A 25,836-nucleotide genomic window follows, 5' to 3' on the forward strand; every position below is an offset into this window, starting at 1 on the left:
GGCGCCCCCCACTGGCTGGGAGTCTTCATAGCAGGTATAAAACCCAGCCCCAAAACAGGAAAATGACTGCAGCAGGAAGGAAAACGGATGGTTCTAGCTCATTAGAAAGCCAGGAACTTCCAGCAGAGCCACCCCAAGGCAAGAGAGGAACTGAGATGTGTTCACAAGGGCAAGTTTATTTATTTTTAAAATATATTTATTGATTTCAGAGAGGAAGGGAGAAAGAGAAAGATAGAAACATCAATGAGGAGAGAATCACTGATCGGCTGCCTCCTGCACACCCCCTATTGGGGATCGAGTCCACAACCCAGGCCTGTGCCCTTGGCTGGAATGGAACCTGGGACTCTTCAGTCCACAGGCTGACGCTCTATCCACTGAGCCAAGCCAGCCAGGGCACAGGGTGAGTTTTATTAATTTTGAAATGCAAGTCTACCGTCTCCAAAGGCTGTCAGGTTCAAAGCTTACTGTCAAAACACCGAGCATATAAAATGCCATCGGCTCGGTTGCTGACCACATAAAGGCAGTTTTTAAGCAGAAGATGTGCGCTTGCATTTCACAGCGAGGGAAGAAATTATAACATTCATCATACATTTCAACGTTAACAAAGCCTGCCGTGGGGTCAGCCCCACTCTCACCTTTACCAAGGAGACAGGATACACAGAGCAAGGAATGAGTCCCCAAAACCAGGACTGGAAAATACAGCTTCCCAAAAAGCCCTGGGGCAGTGGTCGGCAAACTGCGGCTCCCGAGCCACATGCGGCTCTTTGGCCCCTTGAGGGTGGCTCTTCCACAAAATACCACGGCCTGGGCGAGTCTACTTTGAAGAAGTGGCTTTAGAAGAAGTTTAAGTTTTAAAAATGTGGCTCTCCAGAGAAATTTCAATCGCTGTGCTGTTGATATTTGGCTCTGCGGACTAAGGAGTTTGCAGACTGCTGGGCTAGGGGAAAAGACCATTGAGATAAACTAGTAAAAGTACAGGTCCCCCCAAAAACGGTACACACACTTTGAATGATTACAAAGACAGTGTTTATTAAAATACATTCTATTTTTTACATTGAGCCACCAGCTGTTTCAGTGTGTGTACATGTTCAGGGAACACCCGGTAGATGTTGTCCCAAAAAGACGCACAGAAAACTTCCAGAACACCCCAATATGGCTGCTCTCCTCCCCGTTTCATCCTGACGTCATCCTTTACTTTCCAGATGCTCTTGTTTACATTCCTTAGAGCTAACATTTTTTTAAATATATTTTATTGATTTTTTACAGAGAGGAAGAGAGAGGGATAGAGAGCTAGAAACATCGATGAGAGAGAAACATCGACCAGCTGCCTCTTGCACACCCCCTACCGGGGATGTGCCCGCAACCAAGGTACACGCCCTTGACCGGAATGGAACCCGGGACCTTTCAGTCCTCAGGCTGACGCTCTACCACTGAGCCAAACCGGTTTCGGCACATTCTTAAGCATCTCAGCATAGAAATGCTGCAGGGAGGTGGGGAGGGTAGACGGGGTCGGTGGTGATGGGAGGAGGCCTGGCTTGGGGTGGTGGACATGCCAGACAGTGTACAGACCGTGTGTGGTGGAGCGGCCCACCTGCAACCTGTGCCATTTCGTTAACCAGGGTCACCCCCATACATTCAATAAAAAGGTGCAAAAAGGAGAAACATTCGAGGGTCACTCCTCCTCGGCCTTCCCTTTAGGACTCGGACCTGCACCCAAAGGCTGGACGGCGCGTCCCAGGCCACAGGACCCTGAGGGCCAGCCGCCGGGACCCCACGTGGGCCTGGCCTGGTCTCCGGCTCCGATGTCCTGCCCCCGCCCGGCAGGCGGCACGGGCCTCGTGTTCGAGGCTCGATGGGACCGTCGCCTGGCCTGGCCGGCACAGCAAGGCCGCAGCCGGCTCAGAGATGGCTGACGGCAGACAAGAATATGACGAGAAAAGTCACGTTCCCACAGACGTACACGGCTAGCACCGCCTTCTTAAAGCCGTGGCCCTGAAAGGAAAGCGCACAAGTGAGAGGACGGAACCGCCAGCGTGAAGGCTTTTGTCAATCCTATATAACAAAAGCCTAATATGCTAAGTGTCTAGTCGTCTGATCGGCCATTCAACCAATCAAAGCACAACGTGCTAATGATATGTTAAAGCCGCTCAACCAGTTGCTATGACATGCGCGCTGACCACCAGGGGGCAGACGCTCCAAGCAGTAGGTTAGCTTGCTGCTGGGGTCCAGCCGATTGAGACTGAGCAAGATAGGCTGGACACGCCCTGGAGCCCTCCCACAGTCCCTCCCCTGCTGGCCAACCTCCCATGTCCCTCCCTGATCCCGATTGTGCACCGGTGGGGTCCCTTGGCCCAGCTTGCGCCCTCTCGCAATCTGGGCTGAGGGACCCCCACACACCGCCGTGTGCACAAATTTCGTACACTGGGCCTCTAGTAAAACTATAAACAAGAAGGACTTACTTCTTCTGCCTCAGCCATGGTAAAGGGCTGCATAATCTGAATTCTAGTGTCATCCAGTATTTCAACTGCCAAGAGCAAAAGCATGTGTTGGTAAGGCCCGTGGGCGTGCAGGCGAACACTCACACAGTGAAGCCTGATGGGTAGGGTTTTCGGAGACTGTTCTCCCAGTTCCGGCTCCCAGGACATTCCAAACGTCCCCAGTAGGAAGGCTCTCGCACACCAGGATGGGCACTTACACACGATCTCTTTTCCAGGCAATGCCAACCAGATCAAACCCCGAACAACACAAGTGCTAAGCACACGCGGTGGGAGGGGGGCGTTGGGGGTGCTGGGGGGCTCTGGGCGGGTACCTTTGCGGGAGAGGCGGTAAGAGTGCACCTCCAGCAGGACCTCGGTCCCCACGTGCCAGGCGACGAAGCCCAGCATGGTGTAGGTCTTCCACGGGCCGGGCAGGGCCAGCTCCGGCAGGTCCATCCCCAGGAACATCGCGGCCACTGCGAGCGGAGGAAACAGCGACACGCGTGTTCAGCGCAGGAGCCGGAGAGGCCGTGTCCGCACGCGCGCGCGCGCGGGGCACCGCGGAGAGACACGCTCGGCGCCGATGGGACGGACGGAATCGCTATCTCAGGCCCAACAGCGGCTCCGCGGCCCCTGGTCTCGGGTGAGACCGCCGAGAAGGGCAGGTGAGAGAGTGTGGTCTATCGGTTCTCACCGAGCAGCGTCTCCAGGCTGCGGGTGGAAGGGCGGCGAGTGCGGAAACCAGTGGCGGCTGCACCCCCCTTCCCACCAGGAGCCTCACGGACCCCGGAAACGGGAGGAGGAGGCAGCTTAGGTCCTTGTTACTATACTAAGGCAGCAAAGCACGGGAGAGTCAGGCCCCACTCCGCAAACCGCCTCGGGGGAGGGGCCATCCCCGGGAAGGGCCTGGAGACAGAGGCCTGGGGACACCTCCAAGGCCCAGCGCAGCCCGCTCCCGAGGACCCCCCACGGGAGCCCCTCACACTGGTGGCTGCAGCAGCATTTATTCTGCTTGCAAAGGCAAAAGCTAAAATAAAAATAAAAAAGTCTTAAAAGGAAAGCTTTAGCATCGTTTTAAAAACCCCAAGCTTAAAACTGAAATAATGAACTTAAACAGTTATTCTCGAGAAATTACTTTCTGGATTTCAATGTTTAAGGCCGATTTCTCCTCAACAGCCAATGACTCCGATGACCGATGCACCGAAAACGCCTTCACGCCCAATGACAACCTGCATCGTGGGCAACGGGCAATCATATACCAACACCAGCACCACGGCCACGTACCTGCCACGATCCTGGCCACGGTCCCCAGCCCCCAGTGAGTCCAGTTAAACAGCTGCCTCCTGCCAGAAGAAAGAAGCGAAAGGGTCCATAAAAGGGACAGAACGACAGGGAACCCCCCAGAGAACCCCCTATTGCCTCGGAACGAGACCCCTGAAATCTACTCAAAGCTCTTAAGAAAATAGAATGTATCACTGAATTTCATAAAATGCAGAGCGCAGTGTGGACAGGCTGCGGTACCTGGGGTCGTTCAGAGCTGGCCTCAGGACCGCCAGCAGCGGCTGCAGAACCGCCAGCGCCAGCACCACACAGCCGAGGTAGGGGTGGTAACCTGCATGCTGAGCAGAGGGGCCCCACGTTAGTGCTCTCACTCCCGCCCTCGGTTCAAACACGTAAATTTAAATACGTTAGAAATAACACACATCTATGCGTTCTTCGTGCTTCCCTGTAGCTTTAAACGTTGGATGGTGGTGATGACAACAGGGATGTTGATGACGGTGATGATGGTAACGATGACAGCGATGGAGGTGATGATGGTGATGATGGTAACAGTGATGTTGATTATGGTGGCAGAGATGGTGATGTTGTGATAATGGTGATGGTGAGGAAGAGGATGATGATGGTGATAGTGACGGTGGTGGTGGTGATGATGATGATGTCCATGATGGTGTGATAATGGTGGTGATGGTGAGGAGGAGGATGATAGTGATGGTGATGGTGATGGTGATGGTGATGGTGATGGTGATGATGGTGGTGGTGGTGATGGTAATGATGACAGTGATGGTGGTGATGATGGTAATAGTAGTAATGATGATGATGATGATGATGATGACAGTGACAGTGATGTTGGCAATGATGACAGTGACAGTGATGGTGGTGATGATGGTGATAGTGATGGTAATGATGACAGTGATGGTGGTGATGATGGTAATAGTAGTAATGATGATGATGATGATGATGACAGTGATGTTGGCAATGATGACAGTGACAGTGATGTTGGCAATGATGACAGTGATAGTGATGGTGATAGTGATGGTGGTGATGATGGTAATGATGACAGTGATGGTGGTGATGATGGTGATAGCAATGGTGATGGTGGTGATATTGATGATGGGTGGCAGCGGTGATAACAATAATGACGACAGGCACCTATCCCTGAGTGTCTCCTCCACACCAGGCACACACTGCACACGTGCAGGCTCCACGCTTGGTTATGAATAACCCACTTTTAAAAAATGGGGGAACTGAGGATCAGAGACGCCAGCAACGTGTCCAAGGATGTGTGGTGGTGTCACCCATGCACAGAAATGCCGTTTGCCCATTTGAGGATAAAACGCAGTCTCCCTGACGCTCGGGTGATCTAACAAACACCAGGAGAGGGTACTCACGCGGCTCCAGCCTCGCCGGTAGAGGAAGGGCAGGACGAAGGCGATGCAGGTGAGGACGGAGGTGAGGAGCATGAGCGCCCGGTGCACCTGCGGGGGAAGGGACAGGGAGAGGGGTGACCGGTGCCGGAGGAAGAACTCGGGGTCACCGCGGGGCCAAGATCACGATGAGACTCCCCGAAGGGACGCTTTTGATGGACACCTGACATGCAGCACACGGAAGACAAGGCGTATTCTGCTTTGTGTTGAGGGAACTGACCGGCTCTCGCCTCCGGATCCCAGACAAAGGGGCGACGTGAAAAGAAACGCTTCTAGCTCCCCTCCCCACACAGAGGAGACAGGCGGCCTTGACCAGAGAGCGAGGGGGAGAGGGTGTGACGCAGATGGGCGCAGCACCCAGAGGACAGACCCCTGTGGACAAGCCGGAAGCAGCCGCCACTGCCCTCTCTGCCCTCTGCCTTCCTCGCCCGTCCGTGCCCGGGGCAGCTGGCCATGCCGGTCAGGGTCCTGCCGGTCCCCGGGTCTATGTCACACAGAGCCTCGCGGCCCTGGCACCGCCTCCACCCGCCCGGCCCCGGCCTCAGGCCGCCCTGCGTGACCTCTATCCGGGCCCTGTGTCTGTTCTCACCTGGTCAGGAAACCAAAGGGCAAGAAGAAGACACTATCAGGGTCCCAAACCACAACAACGATGCCACCCACACACAAAAGAAGGGAGAGAAAACCACATAGTTCATGTGTTTTTCATGCGGCAACATACCAACAGCACGGAAACCGCATGAACCTTTCTCCCCTGCCTACCTGAAACCAGGCGGCTTCGCCAAACAGAGGCCTGGACAGGACGGGCTTGAAGAAGCGGGCGACGATGACGCCCACGCTGACCGTGGTCATCCAGCCCACGAGCATCAGGGCCCCTGCGGGGAGAGGGGGCGGTGGTGGCCTCACCAGCTGACCCCTGTCCTGCAGGGACTCGGCCACATGCCGAGAAACGGAACCACCAGCCAAGTCCAGCCAAGTGCCGCCAGCTGGCAGAGCTCACCAAACACGCCGCCTATCACAGCACCACTGCCACCGTGACTGCTTCTGCCAGCTGGCGCTTCCCCAGCCCTACTGTGTGCAGGTGCGGCCTCTGAGAGCTCCCCGGGTGCGAACCGAACGGATCTGTACAACAACCCGCGGAAGTGACTACAATTCTTATCGTTCCAGCTTTGCCGGGTGGGAAACAAAGGCACAGAGAGGTCATGTAAGCGGCCCAGGTGACGACGTGGGGTTCGAGCCCAACCTGGCTTGAGCAGCTGTCTTCTTCTTTTTTTGTTGTTTTTTTCTTTTTTTTTAAATATATTTTATTGATTTTGTACAGAGAGGAAGGAAGAGAGATAGAGAGCTAGAAACATCGATGAGAGAGAATCATCGATCAGCTGCCTTCTTGCACACCCCCTCCTGGGGATATGCCCGCAACCAAGGTACATGCCCTTGACCGGAATCGAACCCGGGTCCCTTCAGTCCCCAAGCCGATGCTCTATCCATTGAGCCAAACCGGTCTCGGCGCTTTTTTTTTTTTAATAAATTCTTTTTTATTGATTTTTTCCAGAGAGGAAAGGAGATGGATATAGGGTTAGAAACATCGATGGGATGTGCCCGCAACCAAGGTGCATGCCCTTGACCAGAATCGAACCTGGGACCCTTGAATCTGTGGGCCGACGCTCTATCCACTGAGCCACACCGGTCAGGGCAGCAGCTGTGCTCTAACCATTGGAGCCGTCTCACCTCTCACTCCAAAAACCAGGGAAAAGCAAATAGGTGCCTCGGCCAGCGGCTCAGGTGACTGGAGCATCGAAAGGCTGCAGATTCAATTCCCGGTCAGGGCACAGGCCTGGGTTGTAGGCTCCATCCCGGTGGGATGGCGTGCAGGAGGCAGCTCAATGCTTCTCTCTCATTGATGTTTCTATGTCTCTCCCTCTCTCTTTTTCTCTCCCTAGAATCAATAAATCATATTAAAAAATATAATATTTTTAAAATGTTTTTAACAGGAAAGTGAATACTGCTTCCTCACACAGAGATTTCTTTCTAAGCAGTTGCTAATTTCTGTTCGCCACGATTCCTACCCCGGCCAGCACCCCGCCTGCCCGGCAAGCACCCTGCCTGCCCGGCCAGCACCCTGCCTGCCCAGCCAGCACAGAGCCTGCCCCGTCCAGCACCCCGCCTGCCCGGCCAGCACCCCGCCTGCCCGGCCAGCACCCCGCCTGCCCGGCCAGCCACCGCCCAGTCTGCCCCGGCCAGCACCCCGCCTGCCCCGTCCAGCACCCTGCCTGCCCTGTCCAGCACCCCGCCTGCCCGGCCAGCACCCTGCCTGCCCAGCCAGCACAGAGCCTGCCCCGTCCAGCACCCCGCCTGCCCGGCCAGCAGGAGCCACCAGGCGGTCACGGGCGGAGTGACGGTGCCGCGCACACAGTAGCCGCTCACCGTGAGCCCTCAGCAGGGGCTGGGCCCCAGACGCTCCCACGTCCTGCGGATCACCTGTCACGTCATGTCTTTCGTATGTAATCAGAGGCTGCTGGGAGTGTCTATAAATTTTACCTGAAATTATGAAAAAGATGAAGAAGAATTACCTCCTCGGAAGAGAAGGGATGAAAAGACTGTGTCATGACCTGGAAACAAAACTTCTTAAAGAATAAAACACGAATATCAGCAGAGATGCCATTCCCCTGCAAAAGCAACCTAACCACAGGTGCAGGGTCACATGACCTTATTGGGGGGGAAATTAAAGAAATCACTTAGCCAAGCAAGACATGAGGCTGGGGAGGTGGGAGTCACAGTGAGACACCCACAGCCAATGTTCCATCCAAATAATTACCGTTCATAGGACCACAAATGGTTGAAAATGGCAAGGGAAATTCTTGAAAGAGAACACATATGAAAAATAATCTAGAATTCTAGATTAAGCCGACAGAAACTGGGCCCGAGAGAAAGACAAACACACTTGCATGCTCCATTATGTGGCATTGAGCGATTGGGCCTGGGTGTGACTAACAAACCAACATCTCAAAGAAAAGTGATGTGAACAGTGTGAGAATGGGTTATCGTATTGTCGTTCATTACGCATAAATTTAAGTCTGTGAATGTAGAGTTATCCCTGTTGGTTTGTATAGGTGAGTATAGATGTGCGTGAATTCCTATATTCTGAGAATCTACCCTACAGAAATACCCTTGACCCAAATATATATACACAAGAATGTTCACAGAAACTTTTTTCATGCCAGCCAAAAAAAAATTTAAACAAGTTAAATGGTCCTTGTCAGGAGAGTCAGTAAAGTAAATAAATGATGGAGCATAGATTATTTTTAGAATATAATGTATGTCAAAAAGAACAAAAATAATTAAAATTTGATATTAGGTATATTTCTTTGGCCCAAACCAAAGTACATATTATAGACCACAGACTACAGGACAATAATTTCCAAAAAGATGTAACTCTATAGGAAACCAGCTTTATCATCTAGCCAAAATGTAACAAAACCAAAAATTAGCAATAAAAAGCAGAAGAGCCGTGGTTCCCCTCGATATGTATAAAATGACTTTTCTAGCTCCCCCAGTTTCTCACATCTGGCCCAGATGCTGCTCACCAGCCGGAAACCGCTTTCCTCGTGAGCAGGAGGCCTGATAGCATTGCTGACCCTGCCTTTGCTTCGTGTCTGGGGAAACCAAGCTCAAAGGCCAACCCAGGTCAAAAGGGAAGGCAAGAGGGAAGAGGGTTTTGATAACTCATTGCCCACCAGTGTAAACATTTTTAAATGGGGGGGAGGGAGACAAGAGAGGAGAAAGAAACCTTGAAAAGATGGTTTTTATCGATACACAGCACTCACCATCCTCAGCCGCTCCAGTTGCTAGAAAGATGTAGTAGCTGGTGTTTAGGTCAAACCTGCCCTTAACCCCGGGAAGGGCGATGTCCCTCCTGAAAGAACACTGCATCCCGCCGTCCTCCAGCCGCCAGGCCACTGCCTCCAGGGTGTCCTACGAGCACACAGGGTCTCGTCGGCGCCTCCCCGATCCGCTAAAAACACGCTGTGTCCGCAGTCCCGCCCGTCCACGCTCCTCTCTCCGCGGCCCTCCGTGCACGCCGGGTCTGGCCGGCCTTGTGTCTCCGCTTCCCCTTCAAAGAGCACAGCCAGCGCCGTCTCCCCGCTTGTCCTCATCTCACTGGCAAACGTATTGCTTTTACTCTGAATCAGAAGCCCCACATTCCTCTCCCCGGGAGAGAAGCTTTGGCAGACACAAAAGACGCCATCTGGCCATAGCACACAATCAAAAACATTGGACAAGCCGAAACCGGTTTGGCTCAATGGATAGAGCGTCAGCTTGGGGACTGAAGGGTCCCCGGTTCAATTCCAGTCAAGGGCATGTGCCTTGGTTGCGGGCATATCCCCAATAGGGGGTGTGCAAGAGGCAGCTGATTGATGACTCTCTCTCATCGATGTTTCTAACTATCTCTCTCCCTTCCTCTCTGTACAAAATCAATAAAATATATTTTTTAAAAAAAGCATTGGACAAGCAATAGCAAGTCGCCCTCGCCGGGTTGGCTTGGTGGACAGAGCGGCGGCCTGCGGACTGAAGGTTCCCAGGTTCAGTTCTGGGTCAGGGCACAGGCCTGGGCTGCAGGCTCCATCCCAGCTGGAGGCATCCAGGAGGCAGCCGGTCCGTGATGCTCTCTCCTCGTTGAGGTTTCTATCTCTCTCTCCCTTTCCCTTCCCCTCTCTCTAAAAGAAAATCAATAAGAACATTTTTTTAAAACACAGCGTGTTGCCCTAACCGGTTTGGCTCAGTGGATAGAGCGTCGGTCTGTGGACTAAAAGGTCCCAGGTTTGATTCTGGTTAAAGGCATGTGCATTGGTTGCGGGCACATCCCCAGTAGGGGGTGTGCAGGAGGCAGCTGATCAATGTTTCTCTCTCATTGATGTTTCTAACTCTCTATTCCTCTCCCTTCCTCTCTGTAAAAAATTAATAAAATATATATATTAAAAAAAACATCCTGTTGCACACCTTAGATACATATAAACTTTATTAAATATATATATGTGTGTAGCTAGTAAAAAAAATTAAGGGAACGTGCAGAAAAGCTTTCCCAGAGTGTGATGAGAGAGGAACCCTGCTCAGGCCCCACCAATTGGGGGTCTGAGGCCACCCTGCCACACAGACGGGCCCCTGTGAGCCGCGTGGCCGGAGGGGGGCGGGCCAGGCAGAGGCTCCCCGAACCTGGACACTCACCCAGGAGTCCAGGGCAGGGTGGCTCCGCCCAGTCAGATGGGCAGGTCGGATGCTCACGGCCTGGTTGTCATGGATACACAGGTAAGCATCGTCATCGCCCTAGAGGATGATGGGAAAGGAGGAGAGTCTGAAGGAAGTCCAATGCTGTGTTTTAAGTCCTTAATAAAAATCAAATAGTATTTGGTGTTCTTGAAACATAATTCACTGGAAGCCTTCAATGATAGCATGGCTGTCCAATTTACGAATCAATATGATTTTGTTATACTATGAAAGCAATACAATTTCATTATTAAAAAAAAAAAAAAAAAAACAGGCTAAAATAGACATGACGTGTTTTATGCCCATAAACCCATCCCCGATTGAATGCCACAGTTAATGCTTTCATATACTTTCAAATCTATTTAAATTTATACCTATCGTTTTTTTCCCTCTCCAAATAGAAAAATAAACAGTCTTGTTACCTGTTTTAATGTATCATGAATATGATTCTGGATACTTGTTTGTAAAGATATATCTGGGTCTTGAACATTTTCATGACTGTAAATGCACTATATTCTATTGGTTTGGGGGTAGCTTTCAAGATGGAAGATATGGTAATCAAATATTGAGACTATTGTCCGCATTCCACATCCAATAGGTTACGCCTGAGGCCAACATGTCTCCGCTCAGGGAGGCATTCTTTGCCGACCCGACTCTCATGGGTCCTGTCATCTCGAATATTCCCTACACTCGGGATCTCATGTCAATCACCATCAAAGGGCAGGCTGCATCTTCCAGGCACGTGGTATCATCGGAATGTACAAGCGAGTCTTGTGGGCTTTACGTTCTGTGTGTGGTTCTGGTTCTGTCTCCCATTCTGAATCGTTCCCTAGACCAGTGGTTCTCTCCTTCCTGACGCTGCGACCCTTTCATACAGCTGCTTATGTGGTGACCCCCAACCATAACATTATTTTCGCTGCCGCTTCATAACTGTAGCTTTGCTACTGTTAATGAATCGTAATGTAAATATCTGTGTTTTCCGATGGTCTTAGGCAACGCTGCTAGCGGTTCTCAACCCGACCCACCTAAGACCATGGGAAAACACAGGTATCTGCATTACAATTCATAACGGTAGCAAAACGACAGCCTCGTCACCCCCCTTCCCGCCCGCCCTCCGTGCGTCTGACTCTGGAACAAACAGCTGGCCCGCCCAGCGCGGAGCTCACCCCGGGCCAACGTCACCCCGCGGACGCCGGGCCAGGTACCCACCATCCACCTGTCGTGGGACAAGGCGAAGGACAGGTAGCCTTTGCTGGGGCCGCTCAGCTCCACCGTCACCGACCGGCCGTCCGGCGTGAAGGACAGGAAGAGGCAGGCGTGCTCGGCCGCCGGGTCACAGGCCGAGGGGCTCCGCACGCAGAACTTGCTGCTCCCGCAGCCCGCGGCGCTGAACTGGGGAGAGGACGGGGTGGGGCCAAGAGATCAGACCAGCAGCTCACCCCCAAAGGCAGGAGGTCCCCTCCCACGGCCCGACGAGACCCCCTTTTCAGAGCAGGACCCTCCGGCCGCGCGGCTCACAGCGGCCCATCTGGGTGGCCAGGCGGCCTCGAACCCGAGACTGGTGGGGCCTGAGCAGGGGCCCAGCCGCAGGGTTCCTCTCTCCTAATGCTCTGGGCGAGCTCTTCTGCACTTTTCTCTTATTGTTGTTGTTATTATTATTATTATTATTATTATTATTATTATTATTATTTTACTCGCTATACGTACAGGGGTACAGTAAGGGCAGGGACAGGGCTCTGATTAGAAATGGCCGGGGCAGTCCTTCCAAAGGCCATGCACTTGTCAACGTAATCCGTTTCAATGAGCGTTTGGGAGGCACGGCCCAGGACTGTAATTTGCTCCGGTATTAAAGTCCCTTTCATGCACACAATAGTTCCCGTCAGCGAGGTTCCCAGGGCAGTCCGGGGAAACGCTGAGAAACTTCTCAGGGAATGCCGACTCCACAGGGAGTGCTGCCTGCAGGTGTCCTCCCGCTTCCCGGGGTGGGATTGTGAGAGCAAGCAAGGAAACTTGCTGTGTGTTTAGCCTGGGCTCTGCTTCCTGCATTCGGTTCCGACCTGATGTTAAAATAACATAAGCGCCCTGGCCAGTGGGGCTCAGTTGGTTGAGCGTCGTCCCGGGCACAGCGGTCGCTGGTTCGATTCCCGGCCAGGGCACAGGCCCGGGTGGCAGGCTCCATCCCAGTAACCGGCAGGTCCTAAGGCTGCAGCGAGCACCTCCCTCGGGATCTGCCTGTGGCCACCGCCCCTCAGGGCCCGAGTGGGGAACCCCAGCTCCCAAGGAGGCCCCTAGACTGCGTCTGGGCACCACAGGGGGCGACTCACTGGCCCGGAGAGAACGGAGGCGGCAGGCAAGGCTGGCGAAGGCGCTGGGGTCGCCGCGGGCGTGGAGAAGGGCGGGGCCTTGGGCTGGGAGATGACCGGGCTGGGAAGCCTCACCCAGTAGCTTTTGTACTTCTCCACCACGGTGGCCCTGGGATGCAGAACCGGTCAGCCAGAACCCCAACAGGCCCAGCGGGGGGTCAGAGGTCCAGGGGTGAGAAGGAATTCAGACTCAGGAGTGCCTGCCAGATCTCTCTCCCCACCCCCTCCCTCCTCTTCTCTCCCTCTCCTCTTCCTCTTCCTCCTCCTCCTCCTCCCTCCCTACCTCCTCCCTCTCCTTTCTCTTTCTCCTTCTCCTCCTCCTCCCCCCTCCCCCTTCCTCCCCCTTCTCTTCCTCTTCCCTTCCTCTCCTCCTCCTCCTCTTCTCTCCCCACCTCCTCACCCGTCCTCCTCTTTCTCTTCCTCCTCCTCCTCCTCCCTCCCCCTCCTCTTCTTCCTCCTCCTCCTCCTCTTCTCTCCCACTCCTCTTCCCTTCCTCTCCTCCTCCTCCTCTTCCTCTTCCTCCTCCTCCTCTTCCTCCTCCTCCTCCTCCTCCCTCCCCCTCCTCTTCCTCTTCCTTCCCCTCCTCCTCTACTCTGACTTGTCACTGGGGGGCCCACTCCCAAAGCCAGGCCCAGAGACTAAACTGCATGATCTCCTCCCCCCTCCCTGCCCCCCCCCACATGCCAAGCCTGCACCAGCCTTATGCTCGGTCAGAGGCAGGGCAGCGGCCCCAGGGCGGGAGGCTGCTCGGGGACGCAGAGGCCACCGCCAGCTGAGCGGTGACCTCCCGCGTTCACACGCCACACACCGGGGCCTGGAGCCCACACACCGGGGCCTGGAGCCCACACACCGGGACCTGGAGCCCACACACCGGGACCTGGAGCCCACACACCGGGACCTGGAGCCCACACACCGGGACCTGGAGCCCATACACCGGGACCTGGAGCCCACACACCGGGACCTGGAGCCCACACACCGGGACCTGGAGCCCACACACCGGGACCTGGAGCCCGCACACCGGGACCTGGAGCCCGCACACCGGGACCTGGAGCCCACACACCGGGACCTGGAGCCCGGGCGGCGCGGAGGACGGAGGCCTGTCGGGGCACTTCCCCCGAAAGCCAGGCCCTCACCCGCTCAGGAGCCGGCCACGTTCAGCAGGGTGACTTCTAGGAGGTTCCGGGACCCGCGCTCCGACCACCCAACCTGGGACGTGTCCCGCCGCACCCACTCGCCGGGGCTGGGGTCTCCGCCCTCACCCCAGGTCTACGGGTCCCAGCCCGGCTCCCCGCACACTCAGGGCTGAGGGCTCCGTCCGAGTGGAGGCCGGCGAGGCTGCGTCCGCGCACCCCGTGCCCTCGCAGCGCCCCCCGGGGGCAGCCCCGTGCCAGGCGCCGGGGGTCACTCACTCGTGGGAAAACCAACACCCAGGCCTGGGCGTGGCCAGGGGCTGAGCGTCGACCTCGGAACCTGGAGGTCAGGGTTCCATCCCCCGTCAGGGGACACGCCCGGGGGGTGGGCTCGAGCCCCAGGGTGGGGCGAGCAGGAGGCAGATAATCCATGATTCTCTCTCAACACGGATGTTTTTATCTCTCTCTCCCTCTAAAATCAACACAAATATATATATATATATATATATATATATATATATATATATATATATTTATTTATTTTTTATTTTTTAAGAAGAAAGAGCCGAAACCAGTGTGGCTCAGTGGATAGAGCATTGGCCTATGGACTGGAAGGTCCCAGGTTCGATTCCGGTCAAGGGCATGTACCTTGGTTGCGGGCACATTCGCAGTAGGGGGTGTGCAAGAGGCAGCTGATCGATGATTCTCTCTCATCGATGTTTCTAACTCTCTATCCCTCTCTCTTCCTCTCTGTAGAAAGTCAATAAGATGTAATAAAAATTAAAAAAGAAGAAAGAAAGGAAGGAAGAGAGGGAGGGAGGGAGGGAGGGAGAGAGAGAGAGAGAGAGAGAGAGAGAGAGAGAGAGAGAGAAAAGCCAAACAGCTGCTTACACACTAAGGTGATGCTGTCACCCGCTGCCCCCCCCCCAGTACACACACACACACACACACACACACACACACACACACGGAGAGCCCGCCGAGGGGTGCAGTGCAGACACCCGGCAGGGCCTGTACTCACAGGAACTGCACGTGGTTCGGGGCGCTGTGGGGGGCGTCCCAGAGGACCTTCACGGCGGTCTTCTTGTGCGCATTGGAGTGGCTCACGGCGGACCCCTGTGGCAGATGCGGGAGCTCCGTCAGCCTGAAGGCCAGCAGCCGGCCGGCTCAGTGTGCGTGGCCGGGGCCTCGTCCCCGGGCAGCGGTGGACTGGGAAGGAAGCCTGGCCACTGGCTCTGTGATCTGTCCCGTCCGCAGAAATGCCAGAGCTCAGGAGCGCCCGGCCCTGCGGCCAACCTATGAACCAGGAGGCCAAGGTCTGATTCCCAGTCAAGGGCACAGGCCCAGGTTGCAGGCTCGATCCCCTGTAGGGGGCGTGCAGGAGGCAGCCAATCCGTGATTCTCTCTCATCATGGATGTTTCTCTCCCTCCCTCCCTCTCTCTGAAATCAATAAAAACATATTTTTTTAAAAAAGGAACTAAAGAGAGTTACGAATACTGGGTGTGATTTGCTTGTTATTTCATTTATACCAGTGGTCAGCAAACTCATTCGTCCACAGAGCCAAATAGCAACAGGACAACAATTGAAATTTCTTTTGAGGGCCAAATTTTTTTAACTTAAACTTCTTCAAAATAGACTGGCCCAGGCCGTGGTGTTCTGTGGAAGAGCTACACCAAAGGGGCCAAAGAGCCGCCTGTGGCTCGTGAGCCGCAGTTTTCGGACCACGGATTTATATTATAAATGTGTATTCCTTCCATTCATGCACACAGCTAGGACACAGAAGGCTCATCCAAAGAAAAAATATTCCCGCCTCCAAATAGGCAGTGATTACATGTGTGCGTGATGCCTGCCTCTCAGTCTTACCTCCCACCTCCCTCATCCGCAGGTGCCCTGGGACCCAGCTTAAGGGCCCAGTCCTCCAAGCAGCTCTCTCCCCACCCCTCGAGCTTGTGTGCGGCACCTACGTCATCGCACGGTCTTACTCATGTGTCTGTCCCTCATCCATGTCCTACCCATGTCCCATGTCCCATGTCCACATGCTTTACTCGTGTCCATGGCTATGAGCTCTCCGAGACAGTCCCTGGGATAATACATGTTCACTAAACGAATGAGTGAGCGACGAAAGTTGAAATCTCGTCCCCCTCTAGAACTCTGCCTTCAACATTGACACCTTCCAAAGTCAACCTACTGAGAGTCACAGTCCATGGGATATCAGGAGTCATTCACTGTTCAAGCTCTCCTGCCTCCCCCAGGATGCACACGTGCAAAGTAGATGCCAGTAGTAAAGTGGGGGAGCGGGGGAGGCAGGGGGTGGCTGGGCATCGATGCGGATGTTGCATTCCCTGGGTGAAAAGTTCCCTTTTCCTGCTGGGAAAAGGCCCGTGGGGACAGACAGAAATCGGCCTCAGGCCAGACACACACCTCTTTCCCCCCGCAGGTCAGCAGCTGGGACGCCTCTTTGTCGATCAGCGTGAAGGAGCCCACGGGGGCGCCGCTCGGGTCCTCGGCATTCCGGGCCTCGAGGAGGAAGCCCTTGAACTCCGGCCCCGACACAGCCACTGCCACAGACGGAGAGACAGACAGGGGGGGGTTGGCAATGCCCGGAGGGACGGCGAGAGGGGGCGCCGCAGGGTCCAAACGGCCGCTCACACACACAGCGTCCTGGGAGAGGACACGGTGGCAACATCCCACACACAGCTCTGGACCGGGCCGCCCGGGCCGCCCCTGCCAGACCTGATACCACCCTCTGCGGGCAGACCTGGTACCGCCGTCCAGGGCAGAGTGGCCACGGTCAGGGACAGTCCCTGCCAGACCTGGTACCGCCGTCCTCGAGCAGACCTGGTCCCACCGTCCACAGGCAGAGGTGGCCACGGTCTGGCCCCTGAGGCCAAACGAGCTTGGGAAACGCTGGATGGGAGCAATCCAGGGTCTTCACTGCGGATCCTGGGCCCGTTACCGCCCCCGCGCAGCGTGGAGACGGGAGGCGGACACAGGCACCTGAAGTGCGCTTCCCGCCCGCTCCTCTGCTCCGTGTGCGGACGTTGGCTTTTCTGCAGCCGCAGGAAGTGGATCCGCAGGAGGCCGGGCGAGTCACGCCTTCACCAGCCAGCCCGCACTCTGCCAGAGGAACCAGGGACCATAAAAGACAACACTATGCCAAGAAAGTGAGCCCTCGCCGGTGTGGCTCAGTGGATAGAGCACCGGTCTACGGACTCAAGGGTCCCAGGTTCGATTCCGGTCAAGGGCACAGGCCCAGGTTGCAGGCTCGATCCTCAGAAGGGGGTGTGGGGGAGGCAGCCGATCCATGATTCTCTCCCATCATTGATGTTTCTCTCTCTCTCTCTCTCTCCCTCTCTCTGCAATCAAGAAAAATACATTTAAAAATAAAAAAGAACCGAAACCGGTTTGGCTCAATGGATAGAGCATCGGCTTGGGGACTGAAGGGTCCCGGGTTCAATTCCGGTCAAGGGCATGTACCTTGGTTGCGGGCATATCCCCAGTAGGAGGTGTGCAAGAGGCAGCTGATCGATGACTCTCTCTCATCGATGTTTCTAACTCTGTATCTCTCTCCCTTTCTCTCTGTACAAAATCAATAAAATATATATTTTTTAAATTAAAAATAAAAAAGAGAGAGAAGATTTTGATAAAGGAAAGAGAGGGATAAGGGTGTATGACAAATCAAACCAGATAAAGTAAGCTTTATGCTCCTTTTCTGTGGCGTCTATATATTGTCCATGAACACACATTAATAGGATGAGCACACACCTGGAAGCCAGCCCTGAGAGGGGAGCAGACATACTGCGTAGGTCACAGAGCCGTCACAGCAGCGGCACACAGATGGGGGAGCAGGTGGAGGTGGTGGAGGTACAGAGTGGAGGTGGTGGAGGTACAGGGTGGAGGTGGCGGAGGTACAGGGTGGAGATGATGGAGGTACAGGGTGGGGGTGGCGGAGGTACAGGGTGGAGATGATGGAGGTACAGGGTGGAGGTGGCGGAGGTACAGGGTGGAGATGATGGAGGTACAGGGTGGGGGTGGCGGAGGTACAGGGTGGAGGTGGTGGAGGTACAGGGTGGGGGTGGCGGAGGTACAGGGTGGAGGTGGTGGAGGTACAGGGTGGAGGTGGCGGAGGTACAGGGTGGGGGTGGCGGAGGTACAGGGTGGGGGTGGCGGAGGTACAGGGTGGAGGTGGTGGAGGTACAGGGTGGAGGTGGCGGAGGTACAGGGTGGGGGTGGCGGAGGTACAGGGTGGAGATGGTGGAGGTACAGGGTGGAGGTGGTGGAGGTGGAGATGATGGAGGTACAGGGTGGGGGTGGCGGAGGTACAGGGTGGAGATGATGGAGGTACAGGGTGGGGGTGGCGGAGGTACAGGGTGGGGGTGGTGGAGGTACAGGGTGGAGATGGTGGATGTACAGGGTGGAGGTGGTGGAGGTACAGGGTGGAGATGATGGAGGTACAGGGTGGAGGTGGCGGAGGTACAGGGTGGGGGTGGTGGAGGTACAGGGTGGAGATGGTGGATGTACAGGGTGGAGGTGGTGGAGGTACAGGGTGGAGATGATGGAGGTACAGGGTGGAGGTGGCGGAGGTACAGGGTGGAGGTGGTGGAGGTGGAGGTGGCGGAGGTACAGGGTGGGGGTGGTGGAGGTACAGGGTGGGGGTGGCGGAGGTGGAGGTGGCGGAGGTACAGGGTGGGGGTGGTGGAGGTACAGGGTGGGGGTGGCGGAGGTACAGGGTGGAGGTGGCGGAGGTACAGGGTGGAGATGGCGGAGGTACAGGGTGGAGGTGGCGGAGGTACAGGGTGGAGGTGGCGGAGGTACAGGGTGGAGGTGGCGGAGGTACAGGGTGGAGGTGGCGGAGGTACAGGGTGGAGGTGGCGGAGGTACAGGGTGGAGGTGGTGGAGGTACAGGGTGGAGGTGGTGGAGGTGGAGGTGGCGGAGGTACAGGGTGGAGGTGGCGGAGGTACAGGGTGGAGGTGGTGGAGGTACAGAGCCGTCACAGCGGCCGCACACAGACGGGGTGTGGGGTGGAGATGGCGGCGTCTAAGCAGGTGCCGGGACGCCCCTGGGCCTGGGACGCCACGGCGGCCGCCGCGTGGGCAGCGGCAGGAGAGCCCGGCCTGTGAACCGGAGCCCCCGGGCGCGCGGTACCTTCGATCTGGTCCCCCGGCGAGAACGTCGTCCGGGCCACCGCCACGCTGTGTTTGGGGTCGGGGCGTGGGGGGTGGCCGTGCCGGGGCACCATGTCCCCGCAGGACTCGGTCACACGGCCGTTGGGAAAGGCCGCCACCAGGCCGAGGCGCAGCAGGAGCAGGAGGGCCGCGGGGCGTCCGGGAGCCGCCATCTGCAGGGGAGGAGGGAGAGGAGGCGTCCCTTCCAGAGGCGGCGAGAGGGGCGATCTCCCCCTCACCGCGGCCCGGAGAGCAGAGAGCCCTGGCTTCCAGCAGGCAGCTCGCCGGCCCTCCACCCAGGCCCTCCACCCAGGCCCTCCACGCCGGACCCTCCACGCCGGGCCCTCTAAACCGGGCCCTCCACGCCGGGCCCTCCACACCAGGCCCTCCACCCAGGCCCTCCACGCCGGACCCTCCACACCGGGCCCTCCACCCAGGCCCTCCACGCCGGACCCTCCACACCGGGCCCTCCACCCAGGCCCTCCACGCCGGACCCTCCACACCGGACCCTCCACGCCGGACCCTCCACACCAGGCCCTCCACACCGGACCCTCCACACCGGGCCCTCCACCCAGGCCCTCCACGCCGGGCCCTCTAAACCGGACCCTCCACCCAGGCCCTCCACGCCGGACCCTCCACACCGGACCCTCCACGCCGGACCCTCCACGCCGGACCCTCCACGCCGGCCCTCCACGCCGGCCCTCCACGCCGGACCCTCCACGCCGGGCCCTCCACGCCGGACCCTCCGCACCTGGCCCTCCACGCCGGCCCTCCACGCCGGGCCCTCCACGCCGGCCCTCCACACCCGGCCCTCCACGCCGGACCCTCCACACCGGCCCTCCACGCCGGACCCTCCACGCCGGCCCTCCACCCAGACCCTCCACGCCGGACCCTCCACCCAGACCCTCCACGCCCGGCCCTCCACGCCCGGCCCTCCACGCCGGACCCTCCACGCTGGACCCTCCACACCCGGCCCTCCACGCTGGACCCTCCACACCCAGGCCCTCCACACCGGCCCTCCACGCCGGACCCTCCACACCTGGCCCTCCACGCCGGACCCTCCGCACCTGGCCCTCCACGCCGGCCCTCCACGCCGGACCCTCCGCGCCGGGCCCTCCACGCCGGACCCTCCGCGCCGGGCCCTCCACGCCGGACCCTCCACGCCGGACCCTCCACGCGGGCCCTCCACGCCGGACCCTCCACACCAGCCCTCCACGCCGGCCCTCCACGCCGGCCCTCCACACCCAGCCGGGAGGAAGGCCTTGGGGGGGTCTCCACCTGCTGGAAACTCAGCTCCATCACCAATGACAATGGTGAGACGGTGAGCAAAGGCCCCAAAAGCTTGCAGGGCCCACGGCATCCTGCCCACAGCGTGGGACTCAGTGACAGGACGAAGACAGCTGGGAGTCTGACCGGGAACGACTCGTCCAATAAAACCAGAGGCTTGGCCCTGGCCGGTGTGGCTCAGTGGATATAGAGCATCGGCCTGCGGACTGAGGGGTCCCAGGTTCGATTCCGGTCAGGGCACAGGCCCGGGTTGTGGGCTCCATCCCCAGTGGGGGGCGGGCTTGCAGGAGGCAGCCGATCCATGATCTCTCTCATCACGGATGTTTCTATCTCTCTCCCTCTCCCTTCCTCTCTGAAACCAATAAAAAATAAAATGAAATAAACCCTCGTCAGTGGATTTAAAAATAAAAGTTTAACTAAAAGAAAAACCACCAGAGGCTTTACTCCGCGTCGCCCTGGAAAGCTTAGTGCACGCACAAGATGCCCCGGACGTAAAGGCCGCCCCTGACCGCACTGGCCACTCATGGACCCCTCGCTGCCCCAGATGGCCCGGGAGGGAGGGCCGGGGCGGGGGGGGACGACAATAATGTGCCATCTGGGAAAGGGAGGGCCACAGACCCCCCAGTACAGGAGGCCGTCCGTCTGTTCCCTGCAGCCCCGAGGCCTGGAATTGGGAAGCGCCATTGTCAGCGGGTGTTTCTCTCTCCTGGCACCCGGGTTAGGCGCCTCCGGCCAGGCCATCGGCACCACAGGCCCCGGCTGCTTCCTGTCAGCCCCGCCCTCCGCCGTCCCACCTGCCTGGGCACGTCTGACCCAAACCCGAAAACCAGCCCAGGCTGGGCGGGCGGGCTGGGGCAGGTCACCTGGTGGCGAGCAAGGCAGCGCGTGGGCAGCTGCGGACGGGAAGAGCCCTCAGAACAGCTCATTCTCCGTAAAAGTGGAGTTTCCGCCCGGCCTGCGTGGCTCAGGGTGGAGCATCGATCCAGGAACCAGGAGGGCAGGGTTCGATTCCCCGTCGGGGCACAGCCCCAGGTCGCGGGCTCCATCCCCAGTGGGGGGCGTGCAGGAGGCAGCCGATCCATGATTCTCTCTCAGCATTGATGTTTCTATCCCTCTCTCCCTCTCCCTTCCTCTCTGAAGTCAATAAAAATATATATTTTTAATGGCGTTTCCTCCATCTTCGATCCGTTACAGACAAAATAAAAGCACTCTCAGAATCATTAGCATAAATTAGCCTTTCCTCGTCATGAAGGAAAAGCCATGCAAATTTCAAACCAACCCCCACCCTAGAGCAGAGCCGACACGCAGGAGCCCTGCCCGGCCCCAGAACCGAGGGCCGCACACGTGGCCCAGCCCCGCGCCCCACACCGGTCAGCGCCGGTCCCACGCCCTGTGTACCCCCTCCTGGCTCACAGCCATGCCGGGGGGCCCCCCTCAGGATGAGCTGGAGGCACAGCGAGCCTTCCACCTCTGAGAACATCAGTAAGCACGGATTTCCCCGGGGGCTCGGAGGAGAAGCACAATTCCGAAGACAGGAAGCCACGTCAGCTCCACACGGTTCTGGTCCCGCTGCCGGACAGCCTGCCTCAGGACCGGGTGACATTTACCTGAGAAGATCCGAGTCATGGTTCTCCCCAGGCGGCCTCGGCCCGGCCCCACAGAACTAAAGGCAGGAACGGGCACACGCCCAGGCCCGGGGTTGGCAAACGGCGGCTCTCGAGCCACAGGCGGCTCTCTGGCCCCTTGAGGGTGGCTCTTCCACAAAATACCACGGCCTGGGCGAGTCTGTGTTGAAGAAGTGGCGTTAGCAGAAGTTCACGTTTAAAAAATGTGGCTCTCCAAGAAATGTCCCTCGTTGTCCTGTTGGTATTTGGCTCTGTGGACGGATGAGTGTGCCGACCACGGGCCTAGAGAATGACCCCATGGGAGAGGTGCGTCCCGTCTCGCAGACAGTCCCTGGGCGCTGGCTTCTGTGAGGGTGGCCCCAGGCTGGCCCTGTGCGCTCTGCTGTGCACGAAGGAGCTGAGCACCACCCGTCCGTCAGGGGACCCCCCCCCGCCCGGTTTCCTCATTTGCAGAGCCCAGGCCGCGGCCAGACAGGCAGGGCCGCCTCCCGCCCCCCAGGATGATCTCCGGAGGGCACGGGACACAGGCTGGAGACCGAGAGAGGGAAAAGCAGAAGACGGGAGGGAAGTGACTCAGAGGCGCCTGCCTGCCGGTCACTAGGAAAATAGGCCCGTGGAAGGGTCCCAGGTTGGATTCCTGTCAAGGGCACGGGCCCAGGTTGTGGGCTCGATCCCCAGTAGGGGGCGTGCAGGAGGCAGCTGATCCATGATCCTCTCTCATCATTAATGTTTCTCTCTCTCTCCCTTTTTCCTTCCTCTCTGATATCAATTTTTTTTTAAGTAAAAAGAAAGAAAATATGACAATGTCAGCGAGGGAAGAAACAAGAGGGAGTCCCTGGCTCTGGGTCAGCGGGAGGCCCTGTGTTCATGTCCGAGGCCAGTGATGCTTCAGGCGACGATCGCAGGAACGCGCTTCCTTCATACAAACACATTCACTGCACTGGCCAGCCTGTGCCAGGATCACACGTGGAAGCATGTGCTAAGCCGAGGGGTGTGGAGAGTGAGCGGCAAGTGAGAGGCGCCCTCACAGCCAGGGTCCCCCCTTCAGGGCGGAGGAGGGAGCGGGCGGCAAGCTGCAGGCTTTTAGGGCGAGACCTGCCCTGACTCCTCCTCCCTGTCTTTCCGTTCAGGCAGAGAGGATGTCGGGGACCGGCTCCGGCCATCAGAACTCTGAGTCCCGCTCTGCTAGCCTGGTGGTTCTGTTTGGTTAGAGCCGTGGTCGGCACGCTCATCAGTCCACAGAGCCAAATATCAACAGCACGACGAGTGACATTCCTTTGGAGAGCCACATTTTTCAAATAGACTGGCCCAGGCCGCGGTATTTTGTGGAAGAGCCACACGCAAGGGGCCAGAGAGCCGCCTGTGGCTCGCGAGCCGCAGTTTGCCGACCACGGGCCTGACCCACCTAAGTCCCCTCCTCGGGCTGTAACGTCTGAGACAAGGTGAACTGCCCTTCTCCGGAGCACTCCCAGCCCCGCAGGTTCTGGCTTCCCGGCAAGGTCAGTTTGGCTCAGGTACACTCACACGAATCCTTCACAGGTTTGGACGTTCCTTACGGCGACCAGAGGGCCCCGGGTTCGAATCCGATCAAGGGCACATCCCTCGGTTCCGGCTCGTCCCTGGCCCGGGCCCTGGTCAGGACGCATGCAGGAGGCCACCCATCGATGTGTCTCTCTCACATCCCTGCTCCTCTCGGCCTCTCCCTCTCCCTCTCGCTCTCCCTAGAAACCGATGAAGAGACTCCCTTGGGGAGGATTCACAACGAGAGGGACTGAAATCTCACCCAACCCCAAGCCGGCGGGACCTCTCTCCTCTCAGAGCGACACCCACCCCCTTTCCGCTGAGGAAAACCCCACCCGCTGTCCTCCCGCAGCGGAGAGCGCGGGCCTGTGGGCAGGTCCCCGGAGGCGCCCTGCCCTGCGACCGCCTGGCCCGCAGCCAGCAGCCCCGGGGGACGCGCCGGTGCCCGCCCGCCTGGCCTCATCCCTTCTCACAAAACCGTCCAGAAAGTCCCGACCAGCCGGCTCCCGATGCCAACACACCAGCAGGCCCGGTCTGGTCCCGCCCTGCCCACCAGGCAGCTCCCTCCCTCCACCTTTTAATTCCCAGGAAGAGAAAACTCTGAATGGGGAATGTTAGCTTAGGAAAGACACACTCCCGAGAGCTCGCTTACCGACGGAAACACCCCCACTGCCCCGGGGCAGCGTGGCCGGTGCAAAAAATAAAATAAAATAAAATAAAATAAGGGCAGAGGTCACAGCCACACGGGGGGAGGCGGGGGGGGGAGGAGCTGGAATCCCTACCTGACAGACACCCGCCCACACAGGTGAGGCCCGGTCACCTTCACCAGGCACCCGGGGAGGGTGTCCTCACTGAGCATGGGAGCGTCCCCGTGGTTTAAAAGGTGAAACCACACCACGTGGGGAGAGTCCCTGCTGGGCAGGCTCCCCTCGGCTCCCTCAGCCTTTCCTGGGACCGAGCTCGAGGGGCAGAGTCCCTGGGGGACCGGGGACCGGGGACCGGGATCGACCCGCTCGGCGTCCGTGGTCCGGACGGGGGGGGGGGGGGGGGGGGGGGGGGGGGCTCGGACCTCCAGGCTGGCTCCCTCCCCGAGGCGGTTTGCTCCCCGAAGCGCCCTCCCGGGTCCCCCGCGGCCCCGCCCGCCCGCTGGGCTGTCCCCGACTGAGTTCAAGTTCAACAAACATTTACACACCTTTGCGGGGAGCCGGACGGGGAGGGAAAGGCGCCCTTACCTTGGGACAGAGCGGCCGGCTTCCGGCTCGGCTACAACTGGGATCGAGTTGCAGCCTGTGGGTGGGGCCAGTGGCTCCCAGTCGGACAGGGAACTGCTCCCCGACCCGCCCAGCTGCTGGGCCCCCGCTGCTGAGCTCCCGCTGCAAGACAGCGGCGCCCCTTTGGGCTCAGGTCTGAGAGCTACGCATTCTGCTTTACACCGAGGAACTTCTTTTCTGCCAACTGGCCATTGTCTTTCTGCGAGAATTAGGTTCTTGTCTTTAGCTGCAAAAGCATTTGAAAATAGGCTATCGGATGGGAAGGCAACCTAGAGAACCTACTTGCCACCAGGACACACGCTTCTGATTCTATCTCCTTCTGGATAGAACTTATTTGCTTCATTATATTTGATTAAATTCAAATTCTAGAGAGCCAATCCTCCTCTAGCGACAGTGTGGTCTTACGCAATTCTGGCTGCGAAGTGTATTTTTCAAAGGGGCTCGTTGTTTTTCTGAAATGCGAACGCACCCCAGGGGCCCTGCAGCCTGTCAGACAGTCTGTCCCCCGGACCAGCAGCCCTGGCAGCCGGGAAAGGACAGGGACAGAGTCGGAGTGCGGACCTGAACTTGAACGTGTGAACGAAGTAGAGCACAAGAGTGACTTTGTTTTGGATGATGGACCCTGAAGTCGGGGAGTTTGGTTTCTTTTTAAGCCTTGAATCTTGTTTTTCACAAGATTCTTTGGAGGATAAAGATGGGGCTGGGCGGGAAAGATGAGTGTGACACGGTGAGATGCTGGCCTCACGCTGTGACTCACACACACTCACACACACACAAACTCACACACACACACACACACACTCCCGCACACACACACACTCACACACACACACTCACACACACACTCACACACACTCACACACACACACACTCACACACACTCACACACACACACACTCACACACACTCACACACACACTCACACACACACTCACACACACACACACTCACACACATTCTCACACACACACACACACACTCCCGCACACACACTCACACACACACACACTCACACATTCACACACACACTC

General features: G+C 57.6%; 1 protein-coding gene across 3 annotated transcripts; it reads right to left on the minus strand.

Annotated features, from left to right (window-relative positions):
- Positions 1-1,359: 1,359 nt before the first annotated feature.
- On the minus strand, positions 1,360-24,895 carry FRRS1 (ferric chelate reductase 1). Of its 3 annotated transcripts, none has more exons than XM_045586826.1 (16): positions 24,767-24,895; positions 19,082-19,274; positions 16,357-16,493; positions 14,956-15,050; positions 12,766-12,913; positions 11,651-11,833; positions 10,403-10,501; positions 9,004-9,151; positions 7,604-7,717; positions 5,942-6,054; positions 5,147-5,233; positions 3,999-4,096; positions 3,762-3,820; positions 2,810-2,953; positions 2,460-2,524; positions 1,360-1,992 (listed from the first exon to the last, which is right to left on the minus strand). In XM_045586826.1, the coding sequence occupies exons 2-16, from the start codon at positions 19,272-19,274 to the stop codon at positions 1,900-1,902; spliced, it is 1,776 nt and encodes a 591-aa protein (XP_045442782.1). In that variant the 5' UTR covers positions 24,767-24,895; the 3' UTR covers positions 1,360-1,899. The 3 variants fall into 3 exon arrangements, with proteins under 3 accessions (XP_045442782.1, XP_045442783.1, XP_036308638.1); XM_045586827.1 differs by having other exon boundaries at positions 24,727-24,783; XM_036452745.2 differs by lacking the exon at positions 24,767-24,895 and having other exon boundaries at positions 2,463-2,524; positions 19,082-19,347.
- Positions 24,896-25,836: the final 941 nt, after the last annotated feature.

The sequence above is a fragment of the Pipistrellus kuhlii genome, unplaced genomic scaffold (assembly GCF_014108245.1).
Source record: "Pipistrellus kuhlii isolate mPipKuh1 unplaced genomic scaffold, mPipKuh1.p scaffold_m20_p_24, whole genome shotgun sequence".
Lineage (NCBI taxonomy): Eukaryota > Metazoa > Chordata > Mammalia > Chiroptera > Vespertilionidae > Pipistrellus > Pipistrellus kuhlii.

Excerpts from the sequence above, each read along its gene's own strand:
- FRRS1 (XM_045586826.1), bottom strand. The coding sequence starts at position 19,274 with ATGGCGGCTCCCGGACGCCCCGCGGCCCTCCTGCTCCTGCTGCGCCTC. Across the intron at positions 5,234-5,941 it reads GCGAAGCCGCCTGGTTTCAG|GTGCACCGGGCGCTCATGCT; the intron begins GTAGGCAGGGGA and ends CTTCCCCCGCAG. Across the intron at positions 3,821-3,998 it reads CCAGCTCTGAACGACCCCAG|GAGGCAGCTGTTTAACTGGA; the intron begins GTACCGCAGCCT and ends TTCTTCTGGCAG.